This window comes from Diabrotica virgifera, chromosome 1, assembly GCF_917563875.1.
Source record: "Diabrotica virgifera virgifera chromosome 1, PGI_DIABVI_V3a".
Classification (NCBI taxonomy): domain Eukaryota; kingdom Metazoa; phylum Arthropoda; class Insecta; order Coleoptera; family Chrysomelidae; genus Diabrotica; species Diabrotica virgifera.
Genome location: NC_065443.1, coordinates 288,010,391 through 288,031,689, shown reverse-complemented (window position 1 = coordinate 288,031,689; position 21,299 = coordinate 288,010,391). Strand labels below are relative to the sequence as shown.

At 33.2% G+C, this 21,299-nt stretch overlaps 1 protein-coding gene across 1 annotated transcript in view; it reads left to right on the top strand.

Moving 5' to 3' along the window:
- The first annotated feature begins 1,318 nt into the window (after nucleotides 1-1,318).
- Nucleotides 1,319-21,299, top strand: part of LOC114336657 (uncharacterized) — a 38,823-nt gene continuing 18,842 nt past the window's right edge. Inside the window, exon 1 of the mRNA XM_050663715.1 lies at nucleotides 1,319-1,379. Within this exon, the coding sequence (XP_050519672.1) occupies nucleotides 1,319-1,379 (61 nt within the window). The remainder of the gene's footprint in view (nucleotides 1,380-21,299) is intronic.

Sequence of the window (21,299 nt, the reverse complement as noted above, 5' to 3'; positions counted from 1 at the left end):
TAAGAATTCTTATGCGTATATTGATACTTAAAGACAAGTTGCACAGAATTTTCCTAAGACTGTTAAAAGAGCTTCTGTGTAAAAGCTTCATGGTAAAATACTTACCATGTCGGGATAGTTTCATGAGTATTTTTACTGGTGTTTTTCTCATGATTTACACTAAAAAAGTTACACTAGAAAAATTGCAATTTTTGAACGCGAATAAATTTTGATTAAAAAATAAAATAGCAATTCTGCTGAGAGCATTTGAAAGTTTAAGTCAAATTATACCGGTTTTAATTATTTGCATTGCTAAAAATTAATTTTTTATTATTAAACAAAGCTATTTGTTTATAAGCCAAAAAATTGTTTATAAGTTTAAAACATTTCTGAGCCCCCTTAAATAATCCGATTTCAATTATGTAAAGTGTATTAGATAGGTAGAGCACCTCTTTATAAGTAAAAAAATAGACAACTTCTAAATGGTCTACTTTTTGTTCAGAAAGATTTTTAAAAATTTGAACTTTTCTAAAAACATTTAGATGTCAAATTTATTATGCAAGATCTATTAGGTCGATTTTAATGAAATTTGGTACACGGTTTAAGTATATTACAAAGAATTTCCTAAGTGAATTACTAAGGTTCTAAGTGCCACCAAAGTGGTTATAAACATTGAATAACAACAGGCGTATTTTGCCCCCTTATTTTGTATTTATTGCTATATTGCAGAAAAGGTAATAGATTAAGACATTTTTGGCCAGTCGTATATCATACAAAATTCAATTATCTTTATTTTATCTCTCTACGACTTTGTTCCAAAACGAATCGTTTTAAAGTTATAAGCAAAGAAAGCAGAAAAAATCGACGTTTTTCGAAATTTTTAAATATTTTAAGTTTTTTATTAATGTTCCGGGCATATTTGAGAAGGAGCACAAGTCAATTATTATTACTGAAGGTGTCGCCTAACTTTATCTGCCAAAATCCGAATGCCACCTCTCACATCCAAAAATAGACGTTTTTTCACAGATCCTTACTGGTCTATAAGGAAATGGGCTGGGAAATGAGTCACAAAGTTTCACAAAAAAAAACGAATAATGCGCGAAATGAACATCAGATCAAAAAACTGAAAAATACGTGTTCAATATTTTTTTAAAATTTCCTGAAGAAGCCAGTAACCATTGGCGAAATATAGAGTTTTCGAGAAAATAGAATCGCTTTTAATTTTTGACCGCAAAACCTGATATAAAACATCTTTTTTTACTAACTAAACAGTCGATAAGATATAAAAAAAAATAAAAAAAAATATTATTTTTTAAAAATCTATCGATTGACATCAAACATGACCACCCACGGATGTGTGGTGGGAGTTACTTTAAAGATGTACTTTAAAGGTGTTAAAGGTACGTTAAATGTTTGGTGGAGATATACTTCCATCAAAAATAATCGTCGTAAGATACCTTAACTCAGTAGATAGCATAGTATCATATCAAATAAGAATCACCAACAGAGAAACAAGCATCAACACAAACAAAAATCAGAGTCGAAGGAGTAAATACAGAATCCACGGAATACTTATACAGAAAAAGAATATCAGAGAAGATTGCTGAGAATGAAATAAAATATTATAAAACGATAATATCGCGTAAATCTGGCAAAACTCAAAGATAACATAATTACCGCAGCAACATAATTACTTTGAGAGAGGAAAGTAACGAATACTAACATAACAAAAAAGAAAATGCCATGGTATAGAGACGAAGTGAAGATAAAATGTGAAGAAAAGGACAAATGCTTTTTACAATACTGATCAAAATTAACACAAGAGGCATACAACCACTATACACGAATCAGAAAAGAAACGAATAATTTAGTCAGACAAAAAATAAAAAGAGAACACTAGTAGAGCTTCTCAAAACTGATGGAACACGACTTGCATGGAACACAAAAAGAATTTTTTGATGCTAGAAGTTCCACACTCTGGGATCACTAATATGAAAATTTTACTGTTATCATTACATGTTGTTGTTTTTTTTTAAAGACAAATGATATGCTATGATTTTTCTGACGTTCGAAAAATACTAAATTGGATCTAATTCGATAGTAAACTTTTCCTCAATTCTTGCTATCTCACTACAACTCGCTGAAGTTTGTCTCTAAAATTCAACTTGTTTTCAATAATATTTCAGAAAATTTTTCTTATGCGCCAGTTTTTAATTGTTCGGACACTATAAATATACATATTTATGAATTCGACTTGTTTCAATAAATAGCTTTTTGTGTTCAGATTTAATTGTCTATGATTCATACTTTCTAGTCTCGTGGCAAATACAGTCTGCTGCTTGGTTGGAAGAAAAATTAGATCTCGAGTTTCCTCACGGTCGCGTTCGGAGTATTCCACTCTTATCGAATTTTCACTCCAGCCGTGTTACAGAACATAACATAGTATTCCACTCTATCTCGTATTAAGGGAGGGTTATCTACTCCAAATTTATGAATAAAAAAAGTTACAAAGTGGAAGAATATTTTTCCATAAACATGTACAATTAGATAAATAATTGTTATAGACCGCGACATTTAACACAAGATAAATCTATTTTTAAATACAGCGCCTAGGTCCTAGAGACTTACAACTTTTTGAATTGTGTTCAGGATGATGTCAGGAAAAAGGTCTACTATCGAAAAATGGGTGGAAATGCATAGTTGCATTTTAAAGTGCATAAAAACATCCAAAAGTGCATAAACATGTCAAAAGAAGTGTATAAAGGCCAGATTTTGTTACTCTAGGGTTTTTGGGCTCGATAAAGACCAATACGCCATCAGAACCGACCACAGTAGCACCTGATACCCAGGTTCATTGCCAAGGCAAGTCATCTGAAGTTTCGACGGTCTTCGTTGTACTCTGTTTGCAGCAATTTAGTGCCGAAATCACTCAAAACTCCAGAATACGACGTGACCATAGACATCAGGTGCTCCGGGTGTCGGTTCTGATGGTGTATTGTTTTCAGCAAAACACCGGAATAAATCATTTTTTAAATACATCACCTAGAGGCTTACAACTTTTTGCATTGTGTTCAGGATGATGATAGAAAAAAAGTCTACAGAAAAATGGGTCGAAATACATAGAGTTGAGTCCACGAGTCTTTACCCGTGCATCATCATTTAAAGCATACGAAATAAATCGGAAATTTACTAAACGCAACAGCAAGTGACAGAAAGTGGGTATTACTCCGATCACGGGTTATAGTATAAAATTTGACGTTATAAAATAAATAGAATGTCAAATTTAAGTTTTGCTTTAAAATTTTGGTGCATAATTACAGCTATATTTGAAGTAGCTTAACAAATTATTCCATGATCATTGATTAATAAATAAATAAACAATTTATAAAAAAAATAATAACATATTTTCTTTTTGTTATTTTATTCACTTTAGAGAACACTAAACACAAGCATTTCTTAACTGTGTCAATGAGGTTAGCTTTGTACATTGTCAAAATTAATCGTAAAATAACGTAAACTTACCATAAAATTTCAAACTCCAATATAAAATTAGTTGTGAAAACAACTGTTTGTATACTACAAAAAAATTTCAGAATGCAAAAATTCGACAAAATAACAGCAAAAAATTTAACAAATTGACAGCCACAAAAGTAAACAAACCAAAACGTCAGAAATTGTACTTAAAATGTGAAAACATCCCCAATCGTCTGTTTTTGAACCTATCTCTTTTCAATGTACTGAGGCTAAATCGTTCTTAAAAATAACATGAGTTTTTACTTAATAACAGGCGGTAGCTGGTTTGTCATTAGTTTCATCCGTGGAAGAGAATGATGCTAGATAAAAAGTATGTGTTTTATCTCGTCAGGTATTAATGACGCACTGGTAAAGACTCGTGGACTCAAGTTTAATTTCATTTTAAAGTGCACAAATGCACCCAAAAGTGTATAAACATGTCAGAATAAGCATATTAAGGGCTAGATTTTGTTACTCGGGGTCTTTGGGGTCTCTAAATACGACTACGCCATCAGAACCGACCGGAACTTCACCTGGTGCCTAAGGACACTGCTAAGGCACGTCGTCTGGAGGTTCGAGGGTTGTCGGTACTAAATTAATGCAAACAGATTACTTTTGGTTTCGGAAGGAGGTTTATGAAGTCGCTTAACAAGAATATACCATCAGAACCAACCCCCGGACCAGTTGGTGCCCAGTGTCAATGCTAAGACATGCCATCTTCTGGGGCTTCGAAGGTATTAAATTGATGCAAATAAAACCGGTGGAGATATGCAAATAAAATTTGGTAAGTTTTAAGAGGTAGTTATTGTGCATTTTTTGAAATACAATTAAGAATTTTATAGTCTCCAATGGCGCGCATACGGATAATATGACCCGTGATAATATAACCCGCATTTATAAAGCAAACTGTCATTAGTTTTACATATAGAATTACCCCTTAAAGTTTGTTGCACTTATTTAGAAACACCCTGTATTGATGAAGAACATGGCTAGTTGTTAAATTAGGTACATACTTAACTTTTTTTATTGCCAACATAAGCGAATGAATCAAAAATCAGAATGTTAAGGGGCGATCCTAGTGTAAAAGTACGGAATTCGTATACCTTTTTGGGAATTTCTGAAATAGAAAGTACTGCACCAATTATTTTGAACATTTGCATGAGCATTTACTATAAAAAGAAGTATACGTAATACAATTTTCATAAAAAAATATTGAAAATTAACCGATTTATGCACCATCTACTGGCACCGTGAAAATAAAAACACTGCTGCAGTTATTGGGACTAATAGAGATTTCAAAGTGATTATTGAAATATAAGTTATTTCCTATAACATCAACTAGGATTTTTGAAAAATAATAAAATTTGGAAAAATTACGAAGTGTTGAAAAACATTTTTTAAATTAGCTAAATCATTTTCAGTTTCAAAAACCGCCAAATTGACATTTTTTATCCGATCAAAAAACCTCTTAGTATAAGAGCTGTGAGACATTTTTGAGTAGGTATTTTAGGCAACCTGAAAATTTTTCAGGTGACTCTTCCATGATAGCCTAATACAAAAATGCCGGTCTGGCTGGAGGGTAGCGGTTATTTTCCCCAAAAATCCCCCCCAAAGTTAAAAAAAGGGTAAAAATTGTTATTACAAAAAATATCATTAACGTGACTTTAAAGTAAATTTAAATATTCAAATATAAAGAAAATAAACAGGCCAGGCGATTTGAGGGCGATTTTAACTCTGCAAGATACTTGCATGGGCGCCCCAGGATTATTTTCAGGGGATGCATCTGAACTTCAGAAGATTTCATCTGAATCTGTACATACTATTAACGAGTATAAAATATACAACTATACATGCAAAGCTATGTACATTCCTTCAGGACAGGGAAGTACAATTATTATTTTGACAGGGTATTTTTTAATATTAAAAATAAATATTCTACAAAGACAGGTTTTTTTTGGTGAAATTTTCCAACTGCCATGTGATCGAACAAATTACGCGTGCATATAAATGAAAAGCGCTATAGGTAAACAGGAGTGTGAGAAAGAGCGTATACCGATAGCTGTTTGCGTCCTCTGTTGTACCTGAGCGAGTCCGTTCGCTCGAGAAAAATCACGTGACCTGGCGATCCCATGTTGTTGTGCTTCGAAACGTCAGAGTAATTATTATATATTATAGTTTTTTAAGTAAAGTCGGGTCCATAGATATTTCGCCCGTCGGCAAATTCAAACAGATAACATTTGTATTGTTATGAAATTCGAGTAAATCAATGTCCCTTTGATTAAGCACACGCCGGTATTTTTACAACCGGGTTACTCATTGTAAATCAATCAAGTTTAACACTTGAAAATGTATACTTGGGCATTAGTACAGTTAAAATTGTTAGACGATTATATTTAGATGAAATATTAAGCAATAGAATTGAAACTTTTTTCTACTTTTAAGGACAAAAAAGCAAGTTCATTAGCGGAACGTGATTCAAAATTATTCTGCAGATTATATTTGAAGCAATATTTGATTAAAACATCTCATTTTTGGTGGTAAAAATATATTAAATACATATATTAATTTGTCTGGACTAAAGGTGGTCAAAGATGGTCTGGAGTTATATTTTTGTTTGAATTTGCCGACGGGCGATAGATGGTGTTTACTTTAACTTTTTCTTAATTAAAGGAAAATAATACGTACTATACAATAGATTTTGCAAATATAATAGAAAAAGACAGATTTATTATTATAAAGATATAGGTAGAAAAGTATAAAAGTATAAACTAAATTGATTCTGTGTCCGAATCTTGTACTTCTTCTTCAAACTCCTCATCTGAGCTTAAATATTCACTGTCTTCTTCTTCGTCAGACTCCCCTTGAGACTCAGATTCCTCTTCTACATGATCTGCAAATAGTTGTAATATGTATTTAGAATTAATTAAAAATTAATTAGTGATTGATTAATTGAGTTGCTACGTATTCTCTGTCCTTTTATACGGAGTCGAAGCCTGGAGAATCACGGGCGCATCTGAAAAAAGACTTGCCATTTTTGAGATGTGGTGTTATCGAATAATGTAAAAAATATCATGGACGCAAAACGTAACAAACACGGAAACATTAATAAGGATAAAAAGTCAAAAAAATACTCAACACTATGAAGGAAGGAAAAATGAGCTACTTTGGTCATATACTAAGAAATAAAAAACATGATGTAATTTATAATATAAGGAAAAGTATTAAGTATTAGTTATACATTAATTTTTAATTAATTCTAAATACATATTTACAACTATTTACAGATCAGGTAGAAGAGGAATCTGAGTCTCGAGGGGAGTCTGACGAAGAAGAAGAGAATGAATATTTATTTTGGCTCATCTTTCTTTCCTTTATAGTGTTGAGTATTTCTTTTGCCTTTTTCATCTTTCTTAATGTTTCCGTGTTTGTTACGTGTTGTGTTCATGATATTTTTTACATTATTCAATAACAGCACATCTCAACAATGGCAAGTCTTTCTTCAGATGCGCCCGTGATTGTCCAGGCTTCGACTCCGTATAAAAGGACAGAGAATACGTAGTAATTCAATTAAATTATCGCTAATTAATTTTTAATTAATTCTAAATACATATTACAACTATTTGCAGATCATGTAGAAGAGGAATCTGAGTCTCGAGGGGAGTCTGACGAAGAAGAAGACAGTGAATATTTAAGCACAGATGAGGAATTTGAAGAAGAAGTACAAGATTCGGACACAGAATTAATTTAGTTTATACTTTTATACTTTTCTACCTATATATTTATAATAATAAATCTGTTTTTTCTATCATATTTGCAAAATCTATTGTATAGTACGTATTATTTTCCTTTAATTAAGAAAAAGTTACTTAAAAAACTATAATATATAATAATTACTCTAACGTTTCGAGACACAACAACATGGGATCGCCAGGTCACGTGATTTTTCTAGAGCGAACGGACTCGCTCAGGTACAACAGAGAACGCAAACAGCTATCGGTATACGCCCTTTCTCACACTGCTGCTTACCTATAGCGCTTTTCATTTATATGTACGCGTAATTTGTTTGATCACATGGCAGTTGGAAAATTTCACCAAAAAAAATTCTGTCTTTTTAGAATATTTATTTTTGATATTAAAAAAATACCCTGTCAAAATAATAATTGTACTTCCCTGTCCGGAAGGAATGTGCATAGCTTTGCATGTATAGTTGTATATTTTATACTCGTTAATAGTATGTACAGATTCAGATGAAATCTTCTGAAGTTCAGATGCATCCCCTGAAAATAATCCTGGGGCGCCCATGCAAGTATCTTGCAGAGTTAAAATCGCCCTCAAATCGCCTGGCCTGTTTATTTTCTTTATATTTGAATATTTAAATTTACTTTAAAGTCACGTCAATGATATTTTTTGTAATAACAATTTTTACCCTTTTTTTTAACTTTGGGGGGGATTTTTGGGGAAAATAACCGCTACCCTCCAGCCAGACCGGCATTTTTGTATTAGGCTATCATGGAAGAGTCACCTGAAAAATTTTCAGGTTGCCTAAAATACCTACTCAAAAATGTCTCACAGCTCTTGGACCATCTACTTGGTGGTATAGAAAATAACTTATATTTCAATAATAACTTTAAAATTTTATGTTTCAGGATCTCTATTAGCCCCAATTACTGCAGCAGTGGAGCTATGTTTTTATATTCGCGGTGCCAGTAGATGGTGCATAAATCGCTTAATTTTCAACATTTTTTATGAAAATTGTTTTACATTTACTTCCTTTTATAATAAATGTTCGGGCAAATTTTCAAAATAATTGGTACATATAGTACTTTTTATTTTAGAAATTCTCAAAAAAGTATATGAATTTTGACTTTTACACTGGGATAGCCCCTTAAGAAAGCCTGAGGGTTGGGTTTTAATTTCAGTATTTTATAAATATGCTAGAATATTCCACAGGGTGTGGTGAACTTTGAGAAAAAACACAGTTTAATTAGTACACCCGGTATACAATGACAATTTACCTGTCTAGCAACAATATGATTACAGCGATATTGTTAAAGAATAAGGCTAAACATATTAAAAAAGTTACTCAATCGGACAAGAGGTTTAGGAAATTCAAGACATCAAAAATGACCCATTTTTAAGGTGATACAGTAGCGATCAACAGGTAGCAAAAACGCGTTCCAAGATTGCGGCTGTAATTTTGAATATTTTTTCGAGATATTTGGCACACGTATTCGTAATATAATAAAGAATGGCGGTACAGAGCCCAATTTCAAATAGTATATTATTCAACGAGCATGTAATGATGGCTATTACTCACGATGATGAAGTTTTGCGACACGAGCCGAAGGCGAGTGTCATAATTCATCAGAGTGAGTAATAGTCATTACATGCGAGTAGAATACTATACTTTTTCTACGACGTTTTTTATTTTAATTAGTAAAAAATATACTCGAATAAACTACTCGATTTTTAAATTATAATAATTTACAAAAATTCCTAAATGCTGTTTACCCCTAATACGTGGCTGAATAATTGGTTGCCTACTATTAGCAAATTCTTATGTATTGTAAAAATACAACAAGAAATAGTCAATCCAAGTTCTAGTCGTTTCAGAAAAATTATAAGCATAAATTTGTACCTACCGTCAATGAATCTAATAAATAGCAAATGGCTATATCGGTGGACGTATATTATAGTAATATAACTATATATTACAATATGTTATAACATACAATATGACTTAAAAAATAAACACAACATTGGTTAATTCCAATTAACATAAACAAAATGCGCTAATGTCACTGTCACTAAAATAAATTAATGATAAACGTCAAAATTTTTAGTAAACAAGATATAAACGTAAAAAATATACTGACATTGTTACAGTTAAAATTCCTTTAAACATTTTTCGAATAGTCCAAGTAATGAAGCTTACAATAGGTCAAAACCTCGCAATTTTTACAGAACGGATCGATTTGCTTGAAAATTTGAGAATAAGTAGTGGATAATAGTCCATTGATCAGAATCTATATGATGCCGAAAGGCGCTTTTACCATGGGGGTGGTTGTCACACCATCTCGGGGGTCGAAATTTTTTATTATATTTTGACCCCAAAAGTTAGTAAAAACATTCATTCTAAGTAAAAAACGTTCTATACAATTTTTTGATAAAATTAATAGTTTTAGATTTATTCGCTATCGAAAGTGTTAGTTTTATATCGAAAAAATCAATGTTGTTAATAAGTTTTCGGCTAATAACTCCAAAAGTTTTCGTTTTATCAAAACAACTTTACTTAACAAAAATGTACCTTTTGAAACAATAAACAAAACCGCTTCTTTTAGTTTTTTAAATGCTAAATACTGTAGTTTCAAAGTCAACAGACGGGAAAACTATGCATTTTTCGAGGATAACTTGTCCAAACTAATTTAAAGCATTTTAAAATATCTATCTCCAGAAATAAAAATAAAGTCTTTAGCTCAAAAATTAAGTGACGTATATTGAAAATAATGTTAGTCCCTACTTTTTTCAGCGAAAAAGTGATCCGAAGCAACCTCCTAATCACCACCCTTAATTAAAATTAGTCATTAACCTTATTTGGTCTTCTTTATTTTTATATTATTAATAGGTTCTAGAAGTTTGACTGGCTTAGAATGATTAGTTTTTAAAAAAATGGCATTAGAAGCGAATAACGAATTTTTGTAGTTTGGAAAAAAATGGCATTTTATTCAGAATACAAAGATTAGCATCAGAGATACGAAAAAATGTTTAAATATGAAATTGTAGCTAATTTAATTCTCAAAAAATTGGTTTGCAAAAATTTTTACTACAACAAAAATTGAGTGAGCTATTGATAATTAAAACTTGTAATAACATGCAAAAACCACCTTTACCAACCCTTTCAAAGTCACCTGTTTTTGCGACTGAGTATTTTAAAAAGAATTAATATTAATAGGCTTATATACCTTATAACAGCCTACAAAATTCTTTTTTGTAAAACTTTCTAAGATAAAAGATAGAACAGTTGCGGTTAAAAAATCAATATATTTTTTTGAAAACAAAAAAGGAGAAATCAATTTGGAAACATAATAATGTAAGTTAGCTATGTTTTTAGTCATTGACCTTATTCATTCTTCTTTATTTATGTATTATTAATAGATTCTAGAAGTTTGACTGGCTTAGAAGGATTAGTTTTTAAAAAAATGGAGTTAAAAGCGAATAACGAATTTTTGTAGTTTGGTAAAAATGTCGATTTCTTCAGAATAGAAAGATTACCATCAGAGATACGAAAAAATGTTTAAATATGAAATTGTAGGTTATTTAATTCTCAATAAATTGGTTTGAGGAAACTTTTTCTACGGCAAAAATTGAGTGAATCGTAAATTAGTATATTATTGAAAAACACTTATTTTTTCGATATAAAACTAACACTTTCAATAGCGAATAAATCGAAAACTATTCATTTTATTAAAAAAACGTATAGAACATTTTTTGCTTAGAATTAATGTTTTTATCAACTTTTGTGGCCAAAATATAATAAAAAATTTCCACCCCCGGGATGGGGTGGCAACCACCTCCATGGTAAAAGCGCCTTTCGGCATCATATAGATTTTAATCCTTGGACTATCCACTACTGGTTCTCAAATTTTCAAGCAAATTGATCCATTCTGTAAAAATTGGTAGGTGAAAAGCTTCAGTTCCTGGACTAGAAGATAATAAATATTGATATAAATTACAACAATTATTTTATTAAATAAACAAGTTTAAGTAATTTCATTTGCAGTTTATATACGATTAATATTAAAAGTGGCATGCGATACTTGAATCTAACTTCAGCCCGTGAGTAATGACCCGGGAGTAACTTCAGCCCGTGAGTAATGAAATATTACTCACAGGTAAAGTAATGGGTGCTATTATCTATGAAAAAATATCGAATAATGAGTATGTTATTAAACGGTCGTAGAAAAAAAAGTTTACTTGAAGAAAGTGTATTTTTTTGTTTTTCTTAATGGCGGTACAGGCTCGTTTTTTAATATTGTATTTAATTACGGAGTAATTTTCACATATAAATATATTTTTCAAATTGGGCCGACTTTGTACCGCCGTTCTTTATTATATTGCGAATACGTGTGCCAAATATCTCGAAAAAATATTCAAAATTACAGCCGCAATCTTGGAACGCGTTTTCGCTACCTGTTGATCGCTACTGTTTCCTCTTAAGGTGGTGCGTTAATTTCTTACAGTAGTGTATTAATTTATAACGCGTGTTCGCGATAGAGGCACAAACAAATAAAACAGAATAGAACTTTCAGTTAATATAATCACCGTAAGTGCTCAATAAAACAATTAACACCAACAATTTGGAATTGGCAAAACTTCTCTATAAAGTTGCAGAATGCTTTAAATTTCCACTTGCATCCATTAACAACAGATATTGCATAATGAAGACGTCTGCTACATGCTTCGCTGATATTTAATCACTTAAATACTTGGAAAATGGACATCTGAAGCAAAACCAAGCCAACCCATCTATTTACGTTGGATTTCAAAGATCATTTAAAATCCACTTTGGGACGCAATCAGCGACATCAGCGACTTATATTCGTCGTTTTAACTTTTTTTTTCTATATTCGTCATCTGTTGTCTTATAAATTGTAAAAGTCACAGATTAAGGATGTAGCAGAAAGAATTTCCAACAAGAAAAGTTTTCAGATTTAAATAATTATTTACCATTTTAATTTTATTATAATGGTAGATTCTGTATTTAAGACTTTTCAGTTTATTTAAAAGATGTCGCTGATTGCGTCCCAAAGTGTATTTTAAATGATCTTTGAAATCCAACATAAATAGATGGGTCGGCTTGGTTTTGCTTCAGAGGTGTGCACGCTAGCTCTGCTGAGGAAGTCTGTAAGACAGAAACAGCTGTCCAGGAATTGTGCATCCCTCTGAATCGAAAGCAAGCATAAACCGTCTTTTTATTTTTTATCTTTACTCAGATTTGAGTACTAGGAAATTTCTTTCTGTCCTTTTCCTAGACGAATGAAAACGGAATGGGACTGCATATAGTAGAGTCCTTTACGTTTTCTATATTTGTCGTCTGATGTCTTATAAATTGTAAAAGTCACAGATTAAGGATGTGCCAGAAAGAATTTCGAACAAGAAAAATTTTACCATTTTAATTTTATTATAATGGTGGATTCTGTATCTGAGAGTTTTCAGTTTATTTAGAAAGATACAAGTTTTTGTTGAGATACCGTATATATTCCATCAGGTTACATTACTCCCACGAATATTTATAGATATACATATGTTCAAATATAGCCAATATAATCATTTCGCTCAAAAAGCATCACATATCTAATAAAAAATTTCAAACACCTTTTTACAAAGTTCTTTCTTGCTATATAATGTAATTTTTCATTTAATTTGCAAGACTTCCGATTTGATGTATTCATGGCAACTCAATCATCGTTCCCCTTTTGCGAGGAACGACAATTTCAACGAACGCGAAGGGCTTCAGAAATATGATACCTTTGAAGATGTATTTATCTTTGAATTTGAATCAATTTATTCAAGATTCTATTACGAATAGCTAGAAAATAATAAATTAATTTTCTTATGCGTTTTGACAAAATGCGACATTGGACGAACATGACCTCCATAGACCTCCATGACCTGTTCAGGGCAGTTGCAAATAAGATTAAATGGGCAAATCTAATGACCAACATCCTTAAGAATAAGGCCAAGATGCGTTTAAAAATGCTATAATTGCAAATACAGTGAACTCTCCCTTAAACAGACAGTAGTCGTTCCGCATAAAGTGTCCGTTTAAAGGAGGTGTCCGTTGAAGAGAAAAAAAATATGTTATCTTAAAATTTTTAAAAATAAGTGCATGTATGTATGTGTATATACATACACATACATTGAAATATTAGTTAGTTTAATATTACATAACACAATTTATGGATTAGACGCAGCATTGTCTAGGAACAAAAGAACTTTTCGATTTTCTCCCTGCATTCTTTTAACGAATTTTTTTTTATTTAGCTAATGCCTCGACAACTAATGGTCATTGGCATGGTGATGATACAGTGGATTTTTCCAATTAGGTACCTAGTGTAATGTGTAGTGTGTGTGTTGAGTAAGTGTCTTATTATTTTGCAAAGTCGACATCATTGTATTTGCAAAGAGACGCTAATTGTATCCGAACGTCTGCGGTCTCTCCGGTTTTTAACAAATTGAATTGGCCAGTCTGTCATTATTTCCCTTGTAATTTGTTATCCACGACTTTTTATTGCTGTACCATTCGATAGGTAATTGTTCTGAGTGTAAACCTTTGAACCAACGAGGAATTTTACTTTTCCCGGTTACCAGTGCCCTTTCTTTGGGTCCCGTCATATTGTTGCAAAATAGAATTGTGATCCTCTCTTTAAAAGCCTTACCTTCAGTGCACCTTTCTCCGTTTAGGTTATAAGTTTTTTTGGGTAATGTCTAGCGGGAAGTATACTTTCATTAAAGTGATCAGTTTTTCCTTCCATTTAGAAACCACCATTAAATCTACAGCAACTGCTTCGCCACATTCGATTTTTAAAGAAAATATTGTGTTGCCTACAAAACTTCTCATTTCTCTCAAATTTGCCATCCACCAGGAGAGCTTTCATATCAACGCTTACTTCCCTTATAACTTCTAATGCATTTTCTTGAATAATTTTACAAGAAATAGGATTTTTACTTTTAGACTACTTTTAGACCGCACTTTACAAAATCAATCGAAAACAATTATTTCTAGGTCTAATTCAGCACCCTGATCGACTTTTTCTTTCAAACTTAAAACCTCCTTTTGGAGAACACCCTTTTTTTCACGTTGCAAAAACAGTCATAAAAATACAATTACGTCCATTCAATAGGCTTTATCAGACATTTCGGTTAAAATTCTTGAATCCTTGTTCCAGTCAAAACAATAACTTAACAAATTCCTGGTGTCGCATTTGTTTCATCGACGGACACACACATTAAATAATTTTTATTACTTAGTGTTGATAACGTGAACAGTATTAAATATCACGTCGTGGACATCTGTATTGATTTGAAATAATATATGCATTCTACACATTTTTATATTGTAAATATTTGAAACAAAAATGTTAATTTTTTTCATTTACTGTCCGTATGTACACCTCATTTTATGTACGCGTCCGTTGTTGAGAGTGTCCATCTAGGGAGTTAAGGGGTACAGGTGCATATACATATCACCGAATTATTTTTGTTTTAAAAATCGTCCGTATAGAGGAGGTGTCTGGCGAAGAGAGGTGTCCGTAAGGGAGAGTTTAGAGTTTACTGTAGTTCAAAAGTAGTAGCTGATATTTTGGTTAAAAAGATCACTTATCCAAAAGTAAAGACATTAGGTGGGACAGAATCCATTAATTAAAAATTGGAAGTCGACATCTACTTACAACCCACTAATAATATAAGCAAAGATGTCGATACTTTGAGTTTTAGGTGATAGAAAACCTCAGTTTTAAAATACTCAATTGAATATTGCTCTGAAGTTCTTGTGACATCTTAAGGCAATTTAATATTTTTGTTGGGAATAAACCACAATTTTACTTTAAAATACTTAAGTTTATTTGACGTTTCGATTTGAACTATTGATCCATATTGACCATCCTCAGCAAGCCACTGTTTCGGTTATAGTGCATGAAGGAAACCTTTCATTTTGACGCCTGTAAATACGCTTACATCCATCTGGACCTCTTACTGCTATTCTGCTCTTCTCTAAAGAGGAAAACTGACGGAACGTGGCGCTACATTCTGAGTGAAATAGAAAAATGTAACAAAAAAAGATAAAAACTGAAGACGGGATTCAACCCAACGTGAAATAGATTAAACGTAACGTGAAATAGAGAAATTTCTGTCAAAATTTGGTATTTATGACCCTTAAGATAATATCAAATGCTAAAATTAATTGTCCTGTGGATCGTCTCGTATTTTGCCACAAAGTATAGGTAAAGTGACACGCATTAAAGCAAAAAAGAGACACGCTTCAAGATCTGTCAACTGGCCAACCGAGGGTACGATCAGTGTCGTGGTAATTTTATGGTCAAACTACGTTTTGTTTTAATTTATTTTGAATTGTCTTTATTCTTCGGGACATTTGCTTTGACCCATTTTATCACAAAGTAAATATTACTAATTTTACCGTCTAGTAGGCTGTAGGGTGATAACTGCGTTCTCTTTCTTTTTCATTGTTATATTTATATCTCTCTTTCTTCTTCTTTACGTGCCATCTCCGCGACTAAGGTTGGCAATCATCATTGCTATTCTCACTTTCGACACTGTTTCGGTTATAGTGCATGAAGGAAACCTTTCATTTTGACGCCTGTAAATACGCTTACATCCATCTGGACCTCTTACTGCTATTCTGCTCTTCTCTAAAGAGGAAAACTGACGGAACGTGGCGCTACATTCTGAGTGAAATAGAAAAATGTAACAAAAAAAGATAAAAACTGAAGACGGGATTCAACCCAACGTGAAATAGATTAAACGTAACGTGAAATAGAGAAATTTCTGTCAAAATTTGGTATTTATGACCCTTAAGATAATATCAAATGCTAAAATTAATTGTCCTGTGGATCGTCTCGTATTTTGCCACAAAGTATAGGTAAAGTGACACGCATTAAAGCAAAAAAGAGACACGCTTCAAGATCTGTCAACTGGCCAACCGAGGGTACGATCAGTGTCGTGGTAATTTTATGGTCAAACTACGTTTTGTTTTAATTTATTTTGAATTGTCTTTATTCTTCGGGACATTTGCTTTGACCCATTTTATCACAAAGTAAATATTACTAATTTTACCGTCTAGTAGGCTGTAGGGTGATAACTGCGTTCTCTTTCTTTTTCATTGTTATATTTATATCTCTCTTTCTTCTTCTTTACGTGCCATCTCCGCGACTAAGGTTGGCAATCATCATTGCTATTCTCACTTTCGACACTACAGCCCGAAAGAGTTCAATTGAGCTGCATCCAAACCATTCTCTGAGATTTCTCAGCCAGGACATTTTTCTCCTACCTATGCTGCGCCTTCCTTGAATCTTTCCCTGCATAATTAATTTTATGAGTTCATATCTGTCACCACGTGTTATATGACCCAAGTATTGAAGTTTTCTTATTTTGATGGAATCCAGTATCTCCCTGCTGTTCTGTATTCTCCTTAGTACTTCCTCATTGGTTATTCTGTCTGTCCAGGAGATTCTCAGCATTCTTCTATACGTCCACATCTCAAATGCTTCCAATCTATTGAGGCATTGTTTATTGAGAGTCCATGTCTCCACACCATACAAAAGAACAGAAAATACATAACATTTTAGTACTCGCTTTCTAAGATCTAGGCTGAGGTCTCTACTACACAATATTTGTTTCATATTAGTGAATGCACTTCTAGCCTTTTCTATTCTAATTCGGATTTCTTTGGTATAATCGTTTGTTTCACTAATGTTCGTCCCTAAATAGTTATAATTCTGAACTCGTTCTATCGTCTTATTATTTACGTGTAGATTGATGTTTCTAATATTTTTCTTTGATATAACCATGAATTTCGTTTTCTTTATGTTTAGTGACAGACCAAATTCTTCACTTGTTGCAACAACCTTATTTAAAATTCTTTGTAGATCTGTAATAGTTTCTGCTATTAGTATTGTGTCATCGGCGTATCTCATTTCACATATGGGTAGGCCATTTATTTTTATGCCTGCTACTTCATCTTCTAATGCTTTTTTGAATATTTCTTCAGAGTATGCATTAAACAGTGATGGCGACAAGACACAGCCCTGTCTAACGCCTCTTTTGATTTTTATTTTATTGGTGTTTAAATTATTTATTCTTATGACAGCTTCTTGTTCATAATACAGATTATTTATTATTCTTATATCCCGTGTGTCGATGTTCTTTGTTCTCAGTAGTTTTATTAACGGATTATGTTTCACCGTATCGAATGCCTTGTTATAATCTAGGAAGCAGACATAGATGTCCTGGTTTACATCTAAACATCTCTGTATTAGCACATTTACTGCAAATAATGCTTCTCTGGTTCCTTGAGCATTTCTAAATCGGAACTGAGTTTGTCCAATGTCTTGTTCTAACTTTTTGTATATTCTACGATGAATAATCTTTAGAAATACTTTGAGTATGTGGCACATTAGACTGATGGTACGGTGTTCGCAACATTTTCTGGCGTTTCTCTTCTTCGGTATAGTCACGAATGTCGATAGAAGCCATTCTTTAGGTAATATACCTGTTCTGTATATGATATTAAATAATTCGACAATTACATGTATATTGCAGTCGGCTATAAGTTGCAATATTTCTGTCGGTATTTCGTCCGGTCCTACAGCTTTCCCAGTTTTCAGTTCTTTAATCGTGTGTTTTACTTCACTTTCTGGTATTTCTGGTCCAGTCTCTTCAACGAAATATTCGTTATCTATTGTGCCTCGGTTGTCGTTAAACAGCTGTTCTATATAGTTTGTCCATACCAACAATTTGTTTTCTGTATCCATTACTATGTCTCCCTTTTCATCAACTAGTATATTTTGTTTGTATTCTGGTTTTCTAGTTAATTCTTTTATTTTCCTGTGTACATTAAAGCTGTCATGTTTATGTTGTAGCGTTTCTATTTCATCACATTTTTCTTATGCGAATTTTTCGCCGTATTTCGTTTTGCGTTTGCTGGTATAACGATTTATTTTTGTCCTTATATGCTCTTCTTTTGTTCATTAAGTTTAGTATTTCGTCTGTCATCCAATCTTTTTTCTTTTCTTTGGGTTTGCGTAGATACTTTTTTGAAGGTTCTATTAAGTCAGCCTTTATTTTTTCCCAGTTTTTGTTGATATTTTCTTCACTGTATTCCCCTTCAATCTGTACGGTGTTTAGACGTTCGTTAATTTTTTCTTTGATATTTTCTCTGATTTCTGGATTTCTTAGTGCACTTATATCAGTTCTTTCTTCTTTTGCTGTTTTCTCTATTCTTTTTATTTTAATTTTCATGTGAGCTACTAAGAGATTATGATTAGATGATATATCTGCTCCAGGTTGTGTTTTGACTGCTGTAATACTATTTCGGTATCTTTCTTTGATCATGATATAATCTATTTGATTTCTCATTATCTGATGTTCATTATCTCTTGGCGATTTCCACGTGTACAAACGTCTATTAGGTAATTCAAAGAACGTGTTTGTAATAATCATATTATTATCTTGGCAGAATTGTATCAACCTATCTCCTCTTTGATTTCTATCACCTAATCCAAAATTTCCCACTACGTTACTTGTGCTACCCTTTCCAATTTTGGCGTTTAGATCACCCATTATTACTGTGACGTCACGTGCTTTGGTAGTTCTCAATGCCTCTTGAATTTGTTCATAGAACGATTCCACCTCTTCGTCATCTTTTTCGGCCATTGGGGCATAGACTTGAATTAGGTTTATTTTTCTGTCTGTCGTTTTTAGTTGTAATAGCATAACTCTTTCGGAAAAAGGTAGAAAATTCTGGACGTGTTGTGAGACTTCATTGTTCAGTATTATTGCTACGCCATGTCGATCTTGTGTGTCATTATTACCAGAATAGTATATCGTATGGTCTCTAACTTGACATTTTTCATTTTCTATCCATCGAGTTTCACTTATTCCTAAAATATTGATGTTAACTCTTTTCATTTCTTGGATTACATTGTGTGTTTTTCCGGATTCGAACATGCTGGTTACATTCCACGTTCCAATTTTAAATTCACGGTCTGCTTTTTTCTTTTTCTGGCAGGGATTTCGCTGGTTGACGACCTGAAAAGCCCTGACTCCTTTCATGCCGTATCTTGGTCTCCGATACCCATGATCAGTACCCGTCTGCTTACTCTGTCTTCTCATTTCATGATGATTCGACTAGGGATATCTTACGACCTTTAATACAGTGGTTTCCCGTTGCTTTCTGTATTCTTATGCCGTTGGCTAATATCTTAGCTCATCCGCCTTTAGGGCCAGTTTCCCAACCCCAGGACAAAGGAGTGCTCTACCACTTACCAACTCATCCGCCCGAAGCCGTTGGTCAGTAAGTGGGGGATTGCTTATACCGGCAATCACTCGGACGTCAGAGCCTCGTTAGTTATCTAGCAGGATGTACCAGATGACCATGATCTGGATCATCACACGAGCAGGTGAGGTTGACTTTTGGATAGGAGTGGCTATACGTTGCGCGTCACTATCCCTTACATCCCTCTTATCCCTTATATCTCTCTTTGCCGACGTCTAAATTTTTAAACACTTGAAGCTCGCATCAAAACGCGCTTCATCTTCGTCGTGGGATTCGCCTTTTAGATCAGTAGATATGTTATTCCATTCCGTCACATTCCAGTCAGCAGATTCTCGCACAAAACCAAGTCTAGCTTTACGGTGTTGTGGAAGCAGCTGTGGGGCGCAAGCTGGACGGAAAGCTATAAAATTTCTTTCTACTAGTCTTCTTCTAATGGTAAGTTCGCTCATACTAACATTGCTTACCTTAAAAAGACGTATACGAGCTTCAGAAGCGATGCAAAAGCGATTTCTCAACACGTTGCTGACAATGAGGTAGTCATCTCCAAAAGTAGTGCATAGATGTCGAACTTAACCTGGCATGTGGTTATTTGAACCTGTCTCCCGAAATCGTCTAATAGCATCCCGTGCTGTATTTCAGTCCCTATATCCTTCGGAGAGCTCAAGACGGCTGCAGTAGCGGATTGGCACAATATTTCCCAATCCAATATCCAGGATATGATGAATGGATTGACAAACCTGCTCCAAGAAGTCCTAAGGGGCAGAGGTGGCAACATGCGTTACTAATACTCATATTTTTTTTAAATTAGACTATGATTTTCAAAATATGTTTGTTTCAATTTTCTTCGAAGATTTTTAAAACTTGCACTTTTGTTGTCTTAAATCCAATATATTTTAGCATATAGTGGAGTGAAGAAAGAAGAACGAGTATGAGCAGGCGTAGGTATACTTGTCCATAAAAAATTTAAATACAACATAAGTAACTGCCGTTACATCTCCGAAAGAATAATATACATATATGAACATCACAATGGACTACCAAAAATTAAATGCTATATCTATCTATAGCCCCGAGGACTGCAAACCTAAGGATGAACGAGAGGCATTCTACGAACAGTTGCAAACCATCCTGGATGACATATCTCATGAAGAACACTTAATTCTTATGGGTGATTTTAATGCACGAATCGGAAATGAAATAGTTCCAGGTAAAACAAAGATTCAATGAAAACCATGTCAACGCAAATGGAGAACTCATGGCTAATCTCTGTGCTTTTAACGAAGTGAGAATCAATAATACATTTTTTGACCATAAGCTTCAGTATAAATATACGTTTGAAAACTCTAGGGGGCACAAATCTATGATTGACTTTATAGTCACTAGTAGAAAAATCTCCACCCAGAGCAGATTCTAGATATTCGAACTTTAAACTCGGCAGACGCAGGGAGTGAACACAAACTAGTCCTAGCAAAAATAAGAATGAAACTAACACTAAAACATTTTCTACAGGAAATCACCGAGGAAAATTTCCTCGGTGAAAAGAAATTTACCAAAGGAGGCTAGCACAGAAGATACAGCTGAAACAAATAGACGACATCGAAGATATAAACGGCAGCTGGGAGAAAATTAAAAACAACATTGAAGAGGCAGCAACAGAAGCTCCAGGAAAACGCAAAGTCATACTGAACAAAAACAAAAGAAACAACAACAATACACCATGGTTCAGAAAAGACAT